This window comes from Triticum aestivum, chromosome 3B, assembly GCF_018294505.1.
Source record: "Triticum aestivum cultivar Chinese Spring chromosome 3B, IWGSC CS RefSeq v2.1, whole genome shotgun sequence".
NCBI lineage: Eukaryota > Viridiplantae > Streptophyta > Magnoliopsida > Poales > Poaceae > Triticum > Triticum aestivum.
In genome coordinates, this window is record NC_057801.1 from 168,977,940 (window position 1) to 169,000,340 (window position 22,401).

Here is a 22,401-nt window from a genome sequence, read left to right on the forward strand (position 1 = left end):
TATCACAAATTGTGCCCAACTAACGCTTGAATTAATTGATTTCAAACTAGAAAAACAAGTAGAATTAATTACATGCAAAAAACAGCTTGAAATTGCTGCAGCTGGTTTGTTGGCTAGATGGGACATCACATGTCATTTCCCCTTTATTTTTTTGGCTGCTATATTTTGTACAGTCGTACTGATCCATCATAGTTCTGAAATCCTTTAGCGATACCACTACATGAATTGATTGTTCATAGTTTTGTTATTTCGAACCTTGTCTGCTATCAATTCCATGTCTCCACTCGCTGTTCTCACACTAATTATAAGAATTATAATAGACACATTAAGCAGCAAGAATAATCTCTCTCAATGAGAATAATGTACTGGCATATATATATATATATATATATATATATATATATATATTTGATTTTCCCTCTATAATAAATGATACCTTGAGGCTGATAGAATTGTTCCCCTTTTCTCAACTTGATGCTTGTAGAACCTTGATTCCGACCCAGGTGCAACAAGAGTCTACCATTGTATTGTAGAGATAACAGGGGACTCTGTAGTGAAAGTATTCAAGGTTTGTGACACTTCTAATATTTCTGCATCATCTTCTTATATTTATTGTTTCACTGTGATATTATGTTGATGACCTGCTATTCGATGTATGCACACCTACCGGCCATGTTTTTTTTAATTGTTTCTGTTGATTCATTTTGAGTGTGTTTGTTCCTCTAGATTCACATATAAGTGTATTCCAGACACACATACTGTGCAAGCTCTAACAAAGTGTAAATATGCATTTTATGATAATCACGTGATTGTGATTGCATAAGTTGATAAATCATGCGCAGTATGCTAGTAGTACTACAATATTTAGGCAAATGTCAACAAAAGTAATTCGTTTAGGGACCAAAATCGACAAATGTTGCGTTCAACAAGGAATTTCTATTTGTAGGTCAGACCAATCTTATATTTAACTTTATTTGACTGGAGACAGGGACCATATGTACAAAATACACGGACTCATTTGCAAAAAAATGTTGGTGATGATAACGTCCTCTTGGTAAAGTTTATGGGGCCATCTTCAGAGTCTGTGATTGATTTTCTACCTTACCATAAGGTTGCTGAAGATGGTATTATTCTGGGTTTACGCCGCTACCGTTTTTTTGGTAAGTTCTCCTCTTATAATATTCTCAGTTTTTCTTTGTTAACAAGATTGCCATACCGAGGAGTGTGCATACTGTACAGACGATTTCTGCCTTCTGTGGTGTGCCCTACATAGGCTGGTACATACGGATTATTTGGAGGTGTATGAGAATGAGATAGAGCAGGATTTCATTTAGTTATATGACATTTAGATGAGTAGATCCAGGAAAAGATGTGTTTGTGTTTGGCTGATTAGAATTGAATAATATGCAGATCATTGTATTCCATTTTGATTTGTTCAATTAGTGCCAAACTTGATTTATAGAACCACGAATAATCATTGATTATTGGCACCCAGCCCACCCTTAATTACTACTCCCTCTGTATCAAAATATAAGACGTTTTTTGACACTACAAGAGTATTAAGTAATATGGTTTTCCAGTATTACCACTGCCTAATCTTTCCTACTTATAAAGGTTGGAGTTGGTGAGTTCACATCTGCGACCAAACAGCCTTCAACAATAAACAAATGAACCTCTACCCACATTGGAACAGCAACCTTCCAAGAACATAAATAAACAAATGTATTTCTACTCATATGTGGGACCTAACGCAAATAAACAAATGCACTACTACTTTCATGTGAGACCAACACTTATAGAAGACACAAATAACAAATGCAGAAATGCGACTCCAACTCAATATAATGTTCTTATTTGTCATTTTTTCCTTCCCAACCAAGTTATTTCAGTTTTATATCACAGAACAAGAGAGTGAACAAATTGTAATTCCAAAATGACCATAGACCTTGTTCTCCTGTCCTACCCGACCCACGATCTTGTGCAGTCAACTTACCAATGTCAATTCTCATATGTTTCAACATTCGGAATTTTGTGTCTGTAAAGGACTATGGTCACTTAAGATTCTCCAATGCTTGACGTGTGATCTTTTGTTGTTTGTATGTTTGTTCTTTTTAATTGTAAACTGCGTGCAAAGGCCGCATGACGCCAACGTATTTGGACGATTTCCTAAGCCAGTGACCTAACTCATATCTTATAGTTTCGTAGCTATGCACGGGCATTGTGGTAGTACTAGTAATCCACCACCAAGAGAGTGTAGTCACAATAAATTCAGCTATAATTATTAACAATGGATATTTATTACCAAGATGCGTCAATGCCCCACCCGCAGTCACTTGGGTGATTCTGTTCACAGTGGTGTTCCCAGTCACTTGGGTGGGTGGGTGGGGGGGGGTGTGGGGGATAAACTTTGTCTCTACAGTGGAATGTTCGTAAGAGGTGCCAAACTGTAGCAATACAAACAACTTATCTTGGAATTTAAACTGCTAGATTGTCCATATGTTCACTTCTTGGATCATGGGGGACAGTCCCTTACCTTCGCCCCTAAACAACGGTGTCACAAGAAGCAGCGGCCAAAGAGGGCAAACATAGAAGAAGATGGTGTCTAGAGCATAGGAGTCTAATGTTGAGATTGGCATGTCCCTGTGCAGCAAAGTGGAGACCATGCCTACCATAAGTATTGTCAATGTTGGTTCAAATATTGTGATGATGGCAGCAACGGTAAATCATGGACAATGGTGGCCTTGCTTTTCTTTTTACCTTTTGAGGAAAGGTTGGTACAGTTGTGGCTTCATGATGGTTAGAGGTGGTTGGCGAAGCATCAGATCTACTCCCTCCGTTTCAAAATAGATGACTCAACTTTGTACTAACTTTAGTATAAAATTGAGTCATCTATTTTAGAACGGAGGGAGTAGGATTGTATGGTTGAAGTATATGTGAAACACTCAACCTTCTCCATCAGTTTGGACTTTTGGTTCAACTGGCAGGTGCTTGAAACTTAATTATGCTATTAGAGCCAAAAGGTCTTGGGTTCAAGTCTTGACTTTCGCGTCTAAATAAAAAAATTGCTTGCCCTCTCTCTGTCCTTTTTTAGGCCTTATCAAGCCACACCTAAGAGGGGGGTGTTGAAGTATATGTATATTACCCAACCTTCTCCATCCATTCGGACTTATGGTTCTACTGGTTGGTGCATGGAACTTAATATGTATGGCATAGAGCTTGAGAATGACATGCTGATCTCGTTATAACTATCCTATATTATGCTGTGAATGGAGAAGAGACGCATGGGAGGTTAAATCAGAGGTCCAGTGGAAAGGGGATGTCATTTCCGTGAGTTGAGAGTAGTGTCTGACAATGATGTGCTAGGTGGGAACACATGCTATTAGACTGGCAAACAATAGTAGTGAAGAGTCCTTGGTATTTCACTTGTGAGATGTGTGTCATGGCGGTAGTATATTGGTGACATAGGGTTAGGTTTTAGGACCTCCCTCTTAACATATGTTAAGAATTGAGGGCAATATCTAGTAAGTTACATACCATTGGAAAATTTGCAACTGATACCTTGATGCAAAATAGTTAATCCCTCAGTCCCAAAATGTAAGGCCTATCATGATTTGTTAAGACAAGGTCTTGACGAACAATTACTCCATTCGTACGTGATATGTGTGATGCAAAGTCACAATCATAAGTACTTCTGCATGCGAATTCTAATGAGATCAGTTTTATATCATAAATTCTATGTTTATGGAGTAATTGTTGTTCGAAGCCTTATCTTAATAAATCAAAGTACACCTTATTTGGGGCAAGGGGTATATTGGTGACAATTGTTACCCTAATTTATTGGTAACACATATAACCCTAATTTATCGGGCAGTAGCATGGAAATGGAAGGGTAAGTACGTACCTTTCTCATGAAAAGACAATTTAGACTTGCAAATCCACTCATCTACATGTTTAATGTGAGGGACAGTCAAGTATATTCTTATGATTTCTACTTTTGCTTGTTGCCTCTGTTACTTGCACTGGGAATATGGTATCTTCCATGTCTGGAAAATTGGCTCACTGATGTTGTGAGCACGTGCATACTGGAAAACACAGCGCAATATATGGTTGAAAAGTAAGACTTGTTTTCACCTGGCAAATGAGACACCAATGCTATTTTTTTTTTGTTAGGAAAATCTTTTGGTAGAAGGGGAGCCTTGGCGCAGTGGTAAAGCTGCTGCCTTGTGACCATGAGGTCATGGGTTCAAGTCCTGGAAACAGCCTCTTACAGAAATGTAGGGAAAGGCTGCGTACTATAGACCCAAAGTGGTCGGACCCTTCCCTGGACCCTGCGCAAGCGGGAGCTACATGCACCAGGTTGCCCTTTTTTTTAGGAAAATCTTTTGGTATTGTAAAGTGCTTCCCTTAGGTTTTTAGCAGCTAACTTGACGTTCGTTGAATGATCTTTCTTGACTGATGTCTGTTTATTTAGTTTACAAGGATGGAGGAAAAGATGAGAAAAAGAAAGAAGAGAAAATAAATTGGGAAAACAAGAACTGCGCTTCAGGCGTGAAATGCTACTTTGTTCGCACAGAGTCTGGATGGAATATGGATGAACCTTACATACTCTCTGGCAAGACAATCAATCAGGCTCGCAAACTATTCATGCACATACATACTGCTCCCACCTTGGCGAAATACATGGCCAGGTTTGTTCTTCTAACGTTATTGAATAGTACCAGTCTATTGATGTTGTTTTGTTGTTAGATGAATGATACATTGTTGCTACCATGATGGGAGTATTCTTAGAAACAACCAAAAAGAGTCATATTTCAGAAGGCTAAAGTTTCATTTAATTGGAAGATAAGCTTGTATATGGGAAATCCACTACCTAGGTTTTTTGTTCCCTTGTCCCCATGCTGCTGCTGTCGAACTATTTAAAACCCTCTAAACAGACAAAACCCTGATTTTTGATGATAAATTGCTGTCCCCATGGCTGTTGCTGTAGTCTCTCTGTTTAAAACTTGTGTTCTTCCATTGGATGTTGCAGGTTTGCTTTGATACTATCGAAAACTATCACAATGGAGGTTGATTTATCAGCGCTTCATGTTATACAGCTTGATGATAAACCTTGCAGCGTAAGTCTCTCGTTCCACTGTATTTGATCTTGCTTCTGAAATGTAAACTTATCTCAATGTGATATTCCAGGCTGAAAATGGGGGCATTGTTCAACGAGATGGGGAACTCCTGATCCATACTGATGGAACTGGCCTAATATCTGAAGATTTGGCTGAGAAATGCCCAACAATTATGTACAAGGGAAAACTTTTGAAGTCACAAGTTTGTGCACTTTCCCTTCACGCCTTGCACCTTTATAGTACTCCCTCCGATCCATATTACTTGTCGCTCAAATGCATGTATCTAGACATATTTCAGTGCTAGATACATCCATTTGAGCGACTACTAATATGGATTGGAGGGAGTAGAATTTATGAACCGTAGTTATAATATATTTTCTTATGTAGAATATTTTTGGCTCCTCTGATGTTTATCGTTTTGTGAATGATGAAGCAAACTTGAATTATGGTTTACTAGATCACTGTGTGGTGTATGCATACCAAAAACACATGGATAAACAAGATTCCTTACTGTTGCTAAATAATACACCATGATGGCAGAACTACATTTAAACTGGCTCAGGTGGTTAAATAATAAATAGACTTTTTTTTTATCTTCAGGGAATTGGCTAGATTGCAGTCTGGGGTATTAAACCATTTATCTCCCCAAGATTCAGGGGGTTAAATAGACTCCTTCCTTGTTTATAGAAGGGACATTTCAGCATGCAACTTTTCGGCTTTCAGATTGTTCATATCACTGCACTATTCCTTCTGGGTTCCGTTGAAATTAGATTGCATTTGAAAACACGAATATTGTAAAGGTTTATGCATATGGTTACTGTTACCATATTCACTTTCTTTCTTGTTCCAACCGAAGTATCTTTCACTGATCATTCCTTATTTTTCAAAGAACTCCATTAGATCAACTGCTACTAGTAATTTCTATATCTGTCATTCATGTACGAAACGACTACTGCTGCATTTCCTCTATAAATGTCCCCCCTCGTGGAATTCATGCTCTTCAGACTTCAGCAAGGATTGCTATTGGCAGTATTTTATTCTAACTCTTCTAGCGAACCTCTTATTGTTTTATTATGCCTTGTTCAGGATGTTCAGGCTTGTGATGATACACTTACGACGTCCCCCCGTGCGAAGAAACAACGGCTTATTGCCAGTAAACCTGTATTGCGTTAACCATGTTCTGATACACTGCATTATGAATGTGTTATGATTTAACTAATATGTTTGTTGTTTCTTATCTGTTCTCTAGCCTCTTCTTATTCAGTTCCGGATGTTCTATAAAGGATCAGCTGTTAAGGGAACTGCATTAATTGACAGAAGGGTATGGATTAAGAGTTTCAGACATTGTACCACTTCAAATTCAAATTACTAGTCTTATTATTGGTTGTCTTTTTTTTAGCAAATTCGGGCGGGGGCAAGTGTGCATCGTGCATCTTCTTTTGATCGTTATAGCAGGATGGTCTTAGTTTTGTTATGGGTCTGAAGTTGATTTAGTTGTACACTTTTATGAGCTCGAGTATAATTTCAAGAAATGCAGCAGTTAGCTGTTCTTCATATAGGATAGACAGATTGGAGAAGCTATCACCACCTTTTATATCAGTTTACTTATATCAGCACAATTTCTTTGGTTCATGTTGATTTTTGCGCAGTGGTAAAGCTGCTGCCTTGTGACCATGAGGTCACGGGTTCAAGTCCTGGAAACAGCCTCTTACAGAAATGTAGGGAAAGGCTGCGTACAATAGACCCAAAGTGGTCGGACCCTTCCCCAGACCCTGCGCAAGCGGGAGCTACATGCACTGGGGCTGCCCCCCCTTCATGTTGATTTTCTCAGTGGCGTAGTTACATAGCACGTGTTGGTTATTCTTAATTTGTCTTTCTCCAATATACTCATTTGTTATACACTTTTGATGTTTACATAGCACGTGCTCTTATTATCTTATCTTGTCCAAACTTTGGACACTTTCTAAAGAATAACTTTATTTTGTGTTGCAGCTTCCTCCTGGAACTATTCTTATACGGCCATCAATGATAAAAATAAAATCTGATCCAAAATTATGTGGTGTACAGTCCGTTAACTCTTGGGAATTGATAAAAATGAAAGCTGATCCAAAATCATATTGTGTCCAGTCCGTCAACTCTTTGGAAATAGTGACAACGAGGTATGCCATGAACCTTTGAGCTGCACTGTTATATTTAGGCATTAAGTACATACTTAGTTACACGTCTGAATACTATGGATTGCTATGTCTATGCATGTTGTTGGAACTTTAAAGCCTCCTAGAAGTATTTATTTAATCCTTTTTTTCGAGAAAACGCAAAAGACTTTTGCGTTTCATTGCATTGAAAAGATAGAATTTTGTTACAACCCTCCTAAGAGGCCAAGTTCAGGTAAGAACAGGAAAATTTAGTGTACATCCCAGGTGGTTGGCAAGATGACCCGCAGGCCACGGGCACCAGCTCGTGTCCATTGCCCAACTTCATCCTTGATCTTAGAAACCAGGGCATGGTCGAGAGGCTGGGCACCATCGAATATGCAGAAAAAATTGTGCTGCTTCCAGATCATCCACGGCATCAGGAGGGCAATGGAGGCGAGACCCTTGCGCATCTGTGTAGGCGTGTTTTGCTTGGCATGGAGCCACCAGTCCATGAGGATATCTTCCTGGTTTGGGCCTGCGTTGGTCATCCTGAGCCAAGCTAGGACCTCATGCCAAGTCTGTCTGGCGAAAGGGCACTCCAGGAGTAAGTGACGCATCATCTCAGGAGGCTGGTCGCACAGCGGGCATCGGGGCTGGTGCTGGAGACCACGCCTAGCATGGCGATCAGCAGTCCAGCACCTATCAAGGTTGGCCAGACAGTGGAAAAATTTCACACGTGGCGGCGCCCAACTCTTCCAGATAAGCTTCCAAGAGAAGCAAGTTGTGGATCCCTGGAATGTGGCGAGGTAGCAGGAGTGGGCAGTGTAGGTGCCGGAGGCCGTCCACTTCCAAACAAGCTGGTCAGGGGCATCCGAGAGCATGTTCGATCGCCTGCCAGACTTGCACGTATTGGCCAATCTTGTTAATGCCAACGATCCCATGAATGTCTCGTGCCCAGCTATGGCCCTGTATACCTTCAATCCTTATCGGTGGCATTACAGACTATGCACAATAGTCAAGTGAACTTATTTTGTTGCAGTTCACTGTGATTTTGTGTGGCTATGCTTCATTTCTCTTGTCCCAAGTCATTTCTCAAATTCCGGTTGAAAGAAGTCCCTCCTAGGTTTAGTTTCTCCTTTGTATCAGTCCTACAAAATAACTGTCAAAAATTGTATGTGGCGGCAACAGGGAAAAGTCTTTTCAATTTGTAGAGGAATAAAAAAATCTGAACCCACCGAAATCTCCGGAGTTTCTCATTTTCGGCAAAAAAGAAAACATTCTAAGAGTTTGCACTGTACTCGATCCTTTTCAAAGGGAAGCACATATTCCAAAAATAGAATTTTCTTGGTTGACTTGTTATTCTGAATTTATTTTATAATTTCACTACTAAAATCCTTCCTTTTTTGCTTGGTTTGGAACGTTAATGAAACCCACTGGCAAGTCCGGTAAACAGCAGGTTGAGTTTACCCGGAGTGGGGTGTTGATATCGAACTTAGTTTTGGTGCCTTAGAAGCTCTGTCCCACAAACCTTTCAAATCACCACACTTGTTCTTCATTTTTCACACCTATACAAATAAAAAATGTACTCCCTTTGTTCCAGATTATAGTGCACATAAGTTTTTGGCATATTCCATATTGTAGTGCGTAATAGCAGCCGCAACCGATTTTGGACGAAAATAGCCTCGCCTTATCCCCTTCCTCCCGCACCAGCACCACGATGATTGAGGACCACGGCGGCTGGAAGGACGCATCTCCCTCGCCGCCCTCTTCCTCCCCACAACCTCTGGGCGCAAAGCGATGCTCCAGTGAGCTCTGGATCAGCCTCCTCTCCTCTGTGCCGACGAGATCCAGGAGAGAGCGATGACATGGTGGTCAAAAGCGTGATGTATGGACACCCATGACTCATGGACGTCGGTCAGAGCGCACCATCGCCCACCTGTGAAAGTGAGCCACTCCGAGGACTCCGCCTTTCGCCCATCCACCTTCCATGGGTGCCAATCAACTTCTTAAGTGCTGGCTGCCTCTTTCTCGGTCTTCTCCTCCAACACCGGTGAGCAGCTCCGCGTTGGGTTCAAGGTCGATGCCAACGAGGCTGGGCGATCCTTGGACATGGAGCGGCAGCACGCCGGCGCCAACTTTCTATGCAGCAGCGGCGGCAGCTCACAGGTGTCAGAGGCGCCTTCCACGCCCACGGCCGATGGCTCCGCATCAGCCATGGCCGGCGTCTCCACGTCCAGCACGTCCATGGTGGCGCCGCCGCGTTCTTGGCTGCACCCCCGCTTCCCTGGCCGGATTTGCTTGCTGGTCGTGGACGCTTGCGTCATGTGAAACAGAGGAGGCCGGAGTACAGCACACTAGTACTTCTTGCACGTGGGCTGGGGACTTTCTCATCCAAAATTTAGTGCCAGCACATACATTGGTACCTGGTCTAGAAACTATGTGCACTACAATCTGGAATGGAGGGAGTACATGTTAATATCAGGAAAAAGAAAGCAACGGGTTTTTCCTTTGACGGTTAAACATGCTGTTTAGTTTTTTTAGCTATGACTAAGATTACTTGCTTTTGCTTGATAGTTTAAACTTTTTGATGAGTTCATTTGTGCATGAAACTTGATGCGGTAGCATTTGGCAACTCATGGTGTAAGAAGACTTCGGTGGGTATTGGTTAAGTGGGGAGATAAGAGCATATTAAAGTGTGAGCAGGAGTGCCTACCTTTCTGCAACAGATTAAGCCATGTGAATTAGGACATGTTGATTAAGTGGGGAGATAAGAGCGTATTAAAGTGTGAGCAGGAGTGCCTACCTTTCTGCAACAGATTAAGCCATGTGAATTAGGACATGTTGATTGTGCTTGGTTCACAAGAGGTGTAATATATTTTTTTGTTTCATCAGCACTAAACCGAAAAGGACATTAACATCGAAGCTCTTGATTGCACTACTTCGCTATGGAGGAGTTAAAGAAGAGTTCTTTATGGAGCTTCTAGAGAATGCAATTGAAGGGGCTGAGAACGCTCGTTGTGATTATGAAGACGCACTAAACAGTTAGTGGCATATTTTCCATGCACTACATTTTATGAATTGCCACATATATGTGCTTCTTTCTGCTCTTATCTTACTGTTAGGCTATGATAGTCTGCCATTTACATTCACCTGCTTGCATTTGATACAAACCTCTTTTTGATCTGGTCCTTGCAGTTGCATTTATCTATGCGGACATGGAGGATTCGATATCAGCACGAATGATTTTATCTGGAATTCCACTAGAAGATGCATATTTGCAGTCCAGGCTGGCTATCATGGCTCAACAAGAAAGAAAGGGAATCAAGCAAGGAAAGCTACCAATCAGTGATTGCTTTTATTTGATGGGTACAACAGATTCTACAGGGAAACTCAAAGCCAATGAAGTTTGTGTGATCCTGTAAGTGGCGGACATATTCTTTTGGATCTGCATGCCTTTTGAATTCTGTTATGTGTATATTCCCTTGATCCGTGATTTTACTGGTCACACCATTTAGGAGTTTCTGAAGACACTGCTATTTTATTGATATTTAATGTTTATGAAGAAACCTCGGATAGGCAGCCCTTGGGACTGCACATGCTGCCCACACGACATGAGGCTCTCACACCTCTGCTATTTTGTTAGCGTGTATATTGCACTTACAAGTCACAAGGATATGCATATTCGTGTGTGCGGACTGGAAAGTATTTTTAATTACAGTTCTAGAAGTGTGTGTGTTAGTTGACCTAACTGTGCCTCTGGTTGAAAAGAAGAGTTGTTAACCACTGATAATAATCGTAATATGCTTTCATTAATTCTTTGATAAAACTGATTATAAGATCGTAACCATATGTGGGTATTTGGGGCTTCAACCTGTTGTCTTGAGGGAGTATTTTAATGTCATTATTCCTTTCGGTTGGTCAGATATAGACTGACCTGACGTTGTATGGTCTAAAGGGAGATTGAGATTTAATTTGTATGACTATTTGTAATTAGAAAAGTCTGTAAGAGATATTTTGGATTCCTAAAAGGTTTTGATATCGTGGAAGACATTACAAACTTCCATTCTGTAGATGGTCTTAGGGTCCTTAAAACATGGATCGTGGTGCAGCCATTATTTATTGGAGTACTGCTGATGTTTGAAAGCAGTTCCTTTTTTCCTGCATTGAGATTCAAGAATTTTGTGTTTTCTCAAATAAAAAACAGTTCTTTTTCTCTCTCCTTTTTCTGTTTGTTACTTACTTTATATGCTTTTATTAAACAGTGACAATGGACCATATTGTGGAAATGTGCTTGTCTATAAACATCCTGGGTTACACTTTGGTGATATACATGTCTTGACATCAAGATATATCGAGGATATACATGACGTAGTAGGATATTCAAGATATGCTATACTTTTCCCTACCTCTGGCCCACGATCGTTGGCCGATGAGATGGCCAATAGTGATTTTGATGGGGACATGTATTGGGTCTCAATAAATGAACAGGTCAGTTCATTGCTAATTGACATTTTATTTTGAATCTTCATTGGAAAACATTATCTTCCATGGCCTGTTTCAGACCTCAATAACCAAAGTGGCCCTTCTTTTTGCAAGGAAAAATGCCACTTTGGTCATGGCCCTTAAAATATCAACTATGTTAGCTTCTTCAGTTTTTGACTTCAGTCATTCATGTCCTAGCATTACTACTAATCACTTATCCTAGTCGAGCCTTTGGCAATTTCTGAACTATATATAGGTTTTCTAATACATGCTTTGTTACCACATTGGCTACTATAGATTCATTAAGTCATGTGTATCATTGCAGTAGTGATGAAGCATTAAAAAATGGTTTTGGTAGTGTAGCATGCGTTTTAACCTCTCAATGTATTGTCCTGCTTTGATTGTAAATATGCCATTTTCAGTTATTAAAGCAGTTCAAGCCTTCTAAACCATGGGAATGGGGCCAAGTAAATAAACCAATACAGGCCGAGAAAAAGTGTCTTTTGGATTTAGACGAACCCCTACTCGACAGGAGTTTGTTTCATGAATTCTTAAAAGCAAGATTTGCACGCAGGTATTCATATCAAGTTGATTTATTATTATTCTGATTTATGCTGATAATCATTACAAATTCACAAGTGTCTGTTTTTAAAACAGCACTTCAGAATGTATGTGTCACTAGGAGACGATCTTCTTCTGAAGATGAGTTTTGCAGCAAGAATCTTATTTAGGGGACAAATTTCTTGTTAAACTGCTTGTGCATGAGACCGGGGATTGGCGTATATGTTACGCTTGGCTTGTGCATTTTGATAGGTGAAAAATGTAATATAGTCATCATTCAAATGAATTAATTCACATGTAGCTGTCTTTCTTCATTCCACCTGGGAAATGCTTCATACATGTTACCAGTCTCAACTGGAGCAGACCCTATCTGTTATCCAAAAAGGCTTTCGCCCCGCTTTATATATAAAGCAACGGCCAGAGATACAAATACGGATACAACATGCCACCACTCCACACAAGACACACACCCAAGGCAAGATACAAGGGTGCTGATGCACCACAACACTACCCAATCGACCACCAAGCACACTACAGATGAGCCAAAAGGAACTACTTGGGGCCGACGAGGACCTCCCGAGACCTAGCCACCAAGAAGTGAAGCGGGACAGTGACGAAGCATGAACTCCAAGGCGGTGCCTTCAAGAAGGGCACGACACCGATAGTCGCCACCGCCCGATCCTGAGGATCAAGTTTTCACCCGGAGCAACATGGAGAGAAGAGAACATCACGACGGAGCCTTCATGAAGGAAACGACACCCGTGGCCGCTGCCACCATCGGCCGGAGAAGACCGGGCAAGTTATGCACTTTGGTGTTAACCCTCCGCCAAACATCACCAACCATGCCACCCGCATGACCATGGCTACCCGACCGCACCCAAGAAGCGCGCTCCGCCCACGAACACCGCGTCTCCCGCCGCCGGGGGACCCTATCTGTTGGGTTTATTGTTTCCTTTTACTCATTTGGTCAGCGTAAATCTTGAGTGAAATTCCCTTATCTCTCATGTTACTGTTTCACAGTACTCCATTGTAGAAGATAAATAGGATTTGCATTTTATTAAAATGGGATATTCAGTGTTGTATCGAAAGTCATCTTCTATTCACGAGCTCATTTGAGCTCGTGATAAATAGCAAAATCCAAAAATATTGAAAAAAATTCTAATTTTTTTGTGGCGAACTTTGATAATGTTTTATGCGCCTGCAAAATTTCATCATGAAATGACATTCGCGGGAGTTGTGGCAAAAAAAAAACAGCACTCCAAAATGCTTTTGAAAATAACACTTTTGGAGCCATTTTTTTTTCAATGACTTCCACGAATGTTATTCCATGATGAAATTTGGTGAGCACTGAATTTTTTTGTCAATGCTGCAAAACAATTTCAGTTTTTTTTTCTGATTTCACTGTTCACTCGAGCTCATTTGAGCTTGAGCTGAGAAACACCACGACCGTGTTGTATGCCCTATTTATTACTGCTTGTTGAGTTTTTCACATGGGTTTATTTGTTTCCGGCTTTTACCTGTTAATGTTTTCAACTAGAAAAATAAAGCATGGATCCGTGTAGTTCTTGGATTCCTGCTGTCAGCGGCTATCTGCTAAACTATCAATATACAACCTTTTGTAATATTGTATGATCTAACTCTTGTTTGGAATTTTCCTACTTTCAGTAATGCACTTGGCACAGCAGCTGATAGTTGGTTAGTATATATGGACCGACTGTTAACAGATGGTGTTGATGAAGATGAAAGTAATGTACTAGAAAAAAAGATAAAGAAGTTGGTTGATCTTTATTATTTGGCCCTGGACGCTCCAAAGGCCAGGTCCAAGGTTAATTCCATTCTTGAGTTTACGCAATCTGTAGTTTCAAATGCTTTTATGCACTATACTATATAGCTCCATGTGCATCACCCTTCCATATTATTGTTTATTATCATATTTAGAATTTAACTGCTAGATGTCCAGATATCATCCGTTTGGCTAACATCTAATAGAAGGGAACTGAATGAACTGTTCTCTTATAAAAGGTAGACCGCCTTGCCTAATTAATTAGGTGTATTGTAGTATCCAGCATGGTTAAGTACTCCCTCCGTCTCATAATATAAGAGCGTTTTTGACACTACACTAGTGTAAAAAAGCTCTTATATTATGGGACGGAGGGAGTATTTTTTTAAATCAGACTTCAAATTCGATATGCACTAGAAGAAAGAAAAGGAATAGGTTTTCTGATGAATGGTGGTAGTTATCTTTTTATTTTCTTCTTTCATTTTGCTTTACCATCTGTCAGATTTTTCACATTTTTGTTAGTGCTGACACAGAATGTTAGTGCTGACACAGCTGCATGACCTGTATATATTTCCCCTCCCTGCTCTCTCTTAGTTCTCTCTCTCCTCCCCTGCTCTCTCCTGTATATATTTCCCTCTCATGTACATATTTTCCTATTAATATATTTACTGTCAGGCCCTCCCCTACGGTTTTCGCTAAAAAGAAAGAGGATGATCAGTACCTTATGTTGGTTACTTGTTTGATACTAGCTCCGTTCCTAAAGATAAGACGTTTTGGCAGTTTAATTTAAACTGCCAAAACGTCTTACATTTAAGAATAGAGGGTGTACTTGTAAGGCAAAAGCTGACCACATGCAAAGCATTTATACTAAACAGTTTAAAGCCTTTTCTAATCATCTTCCTTCCCTCAACAGATCAATGTCCCTGCTGAGCTGACAGCAAAAAAGTATCCGCACTACATGGATCGAAAGGAAAGCTACCATTCGACATCCATACTAGGAAAAATTTATGACGAAGCAGAAAAAAAGCAATCTGAGAAAGTTGAACCAGTCGGTAAGTTGCTACTTCATTTAGCTCTTTCTTGTTGCGTTTTCACTTCTATTTTTATTTAGCCAGTTTTTTTACATTACTACAGTATGTAAATTCAATCGCTAGAGCTTTTTTTGTGTCTGTGCCTGTGTGTGGGGGGTGGGGGGGGGGGGGAGGGGGGGGGGGGGGGGGGGAGGTTGTTCATGATATGAGATCTTCATTACCGAGGTGGTATCCCAGATATGTTGAGATGCTGTCAGATGGGAGAGCGGGTGGCTGCGATGTGAAAAAGCGCTGTAGCTGGAGCGGAGGAGGCCAGATAGCGTGGCCAAGCTCCGTCGTGCGCTGCTGCCGTCGAACTCGACACACACGAGCTCCTATGAGGAAGAAGACATAGATGCAGCCATGCAGGAACGTATAGCGGAGCGAGGGGAAGCTCCAGGGCAAGGCTTTCAAGGAGAGGAGGAGGTGTTGGCCGCGTGGTCGAAGAACTGCAGCGCCGTTGGCATGAACTGAGCTCCGGCTGCGCTCTCGGCATACAGGAGGAGGGGCCGCGGCTGATGGGGGCCCCCACTGGTCAAATACCGCTTTGACCTCGTTCACGTCAGCAAACACCTGAGCAAACCCACCTAACACGATTTCTAACGGTATTGGATAAACCCACCTAACACGATTTCTGAACGGTATTGGATAGATCAGGGGTTAAGAGAGCAGAAAGAATGGTCACAGGGGGTTACGTGAACCATCCATTCTGTTCAGGGTAGTAAAATGGATGTTTCCTCGAGAAGAAATATAGTGACTGCAATATGGCAAGACCAGCGTCTATCCTTTTTGTTCCGATGGCATGCAGCTCCTGATTTTGTTGTTGGGAGCACCTAGAACTCAGCTAGCTGAGATTTATCTATGGTCTCATTCACATGACATCATCATATATTTTGGCTAGACTTTTTTTCCTTTCCCCACGATTTGCACATGCCGTGTTGTTTTTTGGGGCTTGGCCTTTTTATGTCTCCTGTCGCTCATGCTAAAGCAAACATACGAATTCATAAGGGAAGCGCATACGTCTTAGTGGGCTCGCCTGCACAACATATTTTTAGTTACCATAACACAGTTGTGGAGAGCGTTTCCTTTGTTGTTTTTTCAGTTTTGACCCAGTTTAGCAGTAATCACCACCATGATGCCTCTGGCGCACAAGATCTATCCCAGACTTGTCCCATACATTTTTTTTGTTAAAAATCCATCATTTTTTAATTTTAAATTGATGGAGCACAAGATCTATCCCAGACTTGTCCCATACATTATTATTTTTTGCTAAAAATCCATCTTTTTAAATTTTTAATTGATGGACCTTGCAGTTGCGACCCGACTTCAAACTTGCACTTGCGCCCCTCTTTTAGTACTTGCAGTTGCGCCCCACTAGCAAATTTGCAGTTGTAACCCGACTTTGAAAATTGGCGGTTGCGACCCGACTTCAAAACTTGTACTTGCACCTCTCTTTTAATACTTGCCATTGCGGCCCCACTTGAATAGTCAGTCGCGATCCGACTTTGGAAACTTGTAGTTGCGACACGACTTTGGAACTTGCAATTTTGACCCGACTTTGGAAACTTGCATTTGCGACCCGACTTTGGAAACTTGCAGTTGTGACCCGACTTTGGAAACTTGCAGTTGCAACCCGACTTTGAATATTTGCAGTTGCGACCCGACTTTGAATACTTGCAGTTGCGACCCGACTTTGGAAACTTGCAGTTGCAACCCGACATTGAATATTTGCAGTTGCGACCCGACTTTGGAAACTTGCAGTTGCGACCCGACTTTGGAAACTTGCAGTTGTGACCCGACTTTCGAAACTTGCAGTTGCGACCCGACTTTGAATACTTGCAGTTGCGACCCGACTTTGAAAACTTGCAGTTGTGACCCGACTTTGAATACTGGCAGCTACAACCCTGACTTGAAAGCCTGCAGCCGCGGCCACATTTGAAAAAACGGTTTTTCGTGATCAAATTTTGGAAACCTCGTGGTTGCGACTCCGTCTAAAACCTAACAGTTGCAGCCTGACTTAATAAACTATAATTACGACCCAATTTAAAAATCATGTAGTTGTGACCAGACTTAAAAACTTTGGTCGCACAAATGTTTTGATGGAAAAACTCATGGAGGAAGCATTTCTACCGAAAAGGAGGAATGCGCTTTGATACCATTAGAATAAAAAATGACAGAAATAAATAAATAAATAAGTGGAATAAAAATAGAAAATAATTTTAAAAAGAAGAAAAAGCAAAATAGAAAATACAGAAAATGGGAAAATGAAAGAGAGAAATAAAAAAAATGAAATCCCTGAACAATCAATTTTCAATCCATGGTAACAAATGAATACAAATCTAAAAAACAAAATGAATACACTAAATTAGGAAAAGGGAGAAGAGTGGAATAGTGTTCTACTAACATATTAGTGAAATAACAAAAAAACAATTAATCATGAGAGAAAAATATATGAAAATGTTACAAAGAGCTGACCCTGGAAGCTACGGTCAATAAATGACCCTAACATGATTCAAAAAAGAAAACAAGTGACAATAACATGCAAGGAAGAATGCAGTTAGCTAGCAACGATTCTCATCCTTCGATCATATCCTCTTTGTCTTTTCCCGCTGGGTAAAAAGAAGAAGAAGAAGAAGAAGAAAAGCCCATATAGCCCGTAAACAGAAAAACAAAAAAGCTAGTACTCTGCACATGGGCTACGTCCTGTACGAGAGTAGAGCCGCGTCGTTCGGGCAGAACGCACAACGACAACAATCTGATGTGCGACCATCGGACGGTCAAAAAAGTGATTGAGACCACAATTAAAACTCAGCTAGCTGAGTTTGAGCAAAACCGTTTGTTGTTAGCTGTTCGGTCAGATGACATTAGGTACTTAAAAAACAGTAATTTCTTGTTTGTGTTTTGGTCTTGTTATAATCAGAGATATCGTTGGACCCGCGTTTCACGGAGAGAGCAGCATCTTCAGGATACAAGTACCTGAACCTCTGGACAGGCCGTTATCACGGAGAGAGCAGCATCTTCAGGATACAAGGAAGAAACAGACCTGAAGTCCAAAGAACTCTACCAAAAGTACAAATACGTAAGTTCCCAGTCTTCCGCTGAACAACAGCAGCATAACCGAGGCTCCTACAAAAGCATTCTGAAGCGGCTCGTTTCGTCTTGCAGATGCTCTACGATGCCGCTGAATTCGAGCAAACTCAGAGGAACCTTGACGAAGTGTTCAACGAGGCCTGCACGATCTACCAGATCGTCTATGAGAAAGCAGCGAGGTTTAAGAAGGCTGGGAGATGCAACTTCGTGTGGAATGTGGCGGGCCGTGCGCTGTGCCGTTTCTACTCTCTCGAGGCCGAGGGTGACAAGGTGCTTGTCCCGTTGACGGTCGCTCGGAATCTTACCAAGAAGCGCCGAAGGTAGCAGCGACTCGACGGGCGGTGAATTTGATCGACTCCATATTGTACTCCCTCCGTCTGGAATTACTTGTCATCAAAATGGATGAAAATTGATGTATCTAGAACTAAAATACATCTAGATATATCCGTTTCAATGACAAGTATTTCCGGACGGAGGGAGTATAAAGTACTCCCTCCGTTCCTAAATACTTGTCTTTCTAGAGATTTCAACAAGTGACTACATACGACGCAAAATGAGTGAATCTACATTTTAAAATATGTTTACATGCATCCGTATGTTGAGTCCATTTAAAATGCCTAGAAAGACAAGTACTCCCTCCATCTCAAAATTCTTGTCTTAGATTTGTCTAGATACGGATGTACCTAATACTAAAACATGACTTGATGCATCCGTATTTAAACAAATCTAAGACAAGAATTTTGGGACGGAGGGAGTATTTGGGAACGGAGGGAGTAGTATCTATTGTGGCGGGTAATATCAGACGTGGACGTTTCAAACCTATGGGTTCAATGTAGGCTGTATTTAATTTTACCTGCTTCAAGCTGTGGTGTGTAGTGTGCGCTCGAAGTGCGTGTTTGATATGTATGCATCTATCTACGTATTGCCACCAAGAATCCCGCTTGTAATCAGAGATGACATGCCATACCCCTGTTCGTTGCATGTCCCCTGTGTAATCTTCTCAGAACCTTAATGTTAATGCAATGCAGTGCAGCCATATACAATGTCACACTGCAAAGTGGTGTTGCCAGTTTCGGTTTAGACTTTTGTTTTTATGGACGATTGCTCTGCTTTTTTACTTGGTGTTCAGTTTACAAAAAAAAAATCACGCCAGTGCTGCTCTACAAAAAGGCGAAAAAAAAATACTTTGAAACAAAGCGATTTCACAGCACAGAGCAATTTGATTGTATTGAGAGCGTGAGCCAAGTGTTTCATATCTGTAAATGTGAACAACGTACGTTTCACTTAGGAGTACTTTGTAGACGACCACACAATTTTGTACGCCATACGTCCGCATCAGTGGTGCTCCAATTTTCCCACCTTTCGTTCAGACACAAGACTGGAATCCGGACATGCGTGCCTGCTTGCACTGCACTGCTCATCGATGCACGGATCGCTGGAGATGGCGACCGATGAATCTATATCGAAGAGGAACAGGAGAGCGGGAGAGATCCTGCGTGATCTGCTACAGATCTCCCGGGATCCTCACGGGATCTCCCAGACCCAGAGGATCGATCGACGGGACGGGTCGCCGTGGCCATCTCATCTTATAGGACACACATGCACGCACGTGTTACGTGGTGCTGGTGCACATATACAATGTGCGTCAACTCAACGTGGTTACTTATGGCTGGACAAGCAAGCAAGGAAGGGGATCCCAGTGTCGCCATGGGCATCTTTTCCCGAGATTCACCTCATCTGAGCCGCCAGCGACCGAGAACACGTCACGTCCACAGGGCTAGATTCACATCGGATTTGGCTAGGCTGACGAAATGGACGTGTTCAGAGTGGATACATGCCTGCCTTCGTACCCACGTGCCATGTCCGCTCCTCCTGGTGCATAACAAGGTTCCATTTTTCTCTTAACTTGTATGGCCCCCTTGATCCTCGTCTACAAGATTAGAACGGTTAGTTCCCTACTGCTTGAGCTTTAGACCAAGGGCAACTCCAAGATCACCTACTGGTCTCACGTCCACTTTGTATGCGCCAATGGGTTCTAGGAGGCCGGAGAGGGTTTTTGGGTGGGTCCTGGATGTCAAAGTCCGACGTTGCAGACTTGTAGACTGTCCCAGACCTTCCCCGGTTTGATGCCGGTTTGTGGGATTTCGAACTTTCCAATTGGTCTGACCATTTCTGTTGACCCATGCTGAATGGCTAAAAGTGCCCGGATCATCCCATCGGGACACTTACCGGTGAATAGCTGATCCGTGTTGGAGTGCCGTAAGACTACTGTTTGTCGATCGTCCTGTTAAATCCATCTAGTGAAAATATGTGTACTCTCCACGGTCTACATTACCAAGATCCTCCAGGATCATATAGTATCTATGTTCGCATGTGCATGATCCAACAAGTGGTATTTGACCTAGACTTTTGCGAGACTTCCTGTTTGGCTGGTTACATGCAAATCTCATGCTCCAAGTAGAAAGAGCATAATATCGGTCGTGTCCGTGAGGATCTGCTTGGTATCTGCAATACTTTCTCGACGACGACACATTTTTCTACGCCGCCCGCATCAATAGCGGTCCAAGTTTCCGACCTTTCGCTCAGACACAAGCCTGAAATCCCAACGCCCTGCTCATCTACCACCATCCGACAGATGCAACCCATCTATCTATGCACGGATCACCGGAGATGGCGATCGCTGGGCCTATCGGAGAAGCAGAAGAGCACGGGAGATCCTGCGTGATCTGCCACAGATCTCCCAGAGGAACCATCGAATGACACGCACGGATCGACGACGGATGGAAGCGGTCGCCGTGCCATCTTCAGACGCATGCATCATGCGCGTTACGTGTCGTGTTACATGACTAGTATATATATATAATAATAATGCAGCGCGTCAGTTCAACTTGGTTAGTTATGGTCAGACAAGGACAGAGATCCCAGTGTCGTGATGTGCATCTTTTCCCGAGATTCACCTGAGAGCTGCTAGCGATCGAGAACGCGTCACGTCCACATAGATTCACATTGGATTTGGCACGGCTGACGAACTGGACGTATTCGGTGTGCATGCATGTTTGCCTTCGTACCTACTCTTTGTGTATAAGGCTGATCGTAGTGGGGTGTATCATATATTAGTATCATCTATATTTTTTATTAATATATAATACTACCGCAGTGCATAGTATCGTATGTTGATATTTGTAGATAACCTCATTTATTGTTATGCATCATATACCACATAATTTAATACGATATTATATCATGCTATTCAACCTTCTCTTTCATTTTTAAATTTTATGTTACCTACTTAAAATTGTCTAGTTGACATGCATGATACTCTCATTACCGGTTGTCTAACAAGGTTCTTCTTGTCTCAAGTTCTTATTGATGGATTAGCTCAGCTAGCTCGCTTGAAAGTTCCTGACATATTTGATTCGAGATCTACTGCTTGAGCTCTTTCTTTTCTCTGGCGACGGAGACCAAGACTACTGTTGCTGTCCTGTTAAATCCAGTAGCAATCCAGGAACTCGCCTCGGTCTACATTCCCATGATCCTCCAAGATCGTATATCTGTGTCTGCATGTGCATGATCCATGCAGCGGTACTTGATCGGGACTTCCTGTTTGACCGGTTACATGCAAAGTTGATGCTCCGGGTAGAAAGTGCATATGACCTGTATCGCATAAAGATCCAGGATCGGCGTGAAGATCTCACGTACGAAATGAAGAAACTGAGACGGATCGCTCTTGCTGGTCAGTCCATCATATCGTCCCGCAGCTAGCATTCGTCCAGATCTTGTACACCAACTCTATCATCTCTGAGCGAGACAAGATAATGCATACATATAACCATATTGAAAGACTAGCTACAGATGCCACTTGGTTTTTGACACGTACGTATGTTGATCTGTCATTCTGCTTGATTGGAAACGAAGGTGACCACTGTGCCAAGTTTGTCAAGGTAGCAAGATTCGGGCAGGATATACCGATGGACGCATGTGACCGGATATAGTCGACCTGACGTGGCGAATCTGGGGAAGGATTGAGCTGCTTGACTTGACAACTGTTTTTCTCGAGAAAAAATAACTCCTTTTGATAGGGAAAGAAAAAACACCTTTTTTAACACAATACAATTAAAGTCACTTATGGCCACTCTAACGTCACGGCCCTAGATGGTCCGGCCGCG

The 22,401-nt window shown here is 41.9% G+C and overlaps 1 protein-coding gene across 2 annotated transcripts; it reads left to right on the top strand.

The window, feature by feature from the left end:
* Window positions 1–492: 492 nt before the first annotated feature.
* On the top strand, window positions 493–18,565 carry LOC123069194 (probable RNA-dependent RNA polymerase 3). Of its 2 annotated transcripts, XM_044491978.1 has the most exons (16): window positions 493–568; window positions 989–1,160; window positions 4,472–4,688; window positions 5,030–5,117; window positions 5,188–5,319; window positions 6,204–6,278; window positions 6,367–6,438; window positions 7,110–7,276; window positions 10,145–10,293; window positions 10,448–10,670; window positions 11,515–11,740; window positions 12,157–12,308; window positions 13,961–14,120; window positions 14,989–15,127; window positions 18,066–18,224; window positions 18,311–18,565. In XM_044491978.1, exons 2-16 carry the CDS (start codon window positions 1,064–1,066, stop codon window positions 18,328–18,330), a joined length of 2,076 nt encoding a protein of 691 aa, XP_044347913.1. In that variant the 5' UTR covers window positions 493–568; window positions 989–1,063; the 3' UTR covers window positions 18,331–18,565. The 2 variants fall into 2 exon arrangements, 1 of the variants encoding a protein (XP_044347913.1); XR_006432342.1 differs by lacking the exon at window positions 18,311–18,565 and having other exon boundaries at window positions 13,961–14,113; window positions 18,066–18,212.
* The last annotated feature ends 3,836 nt before the right edge of the window (window positions 18,566–22,401 follow it).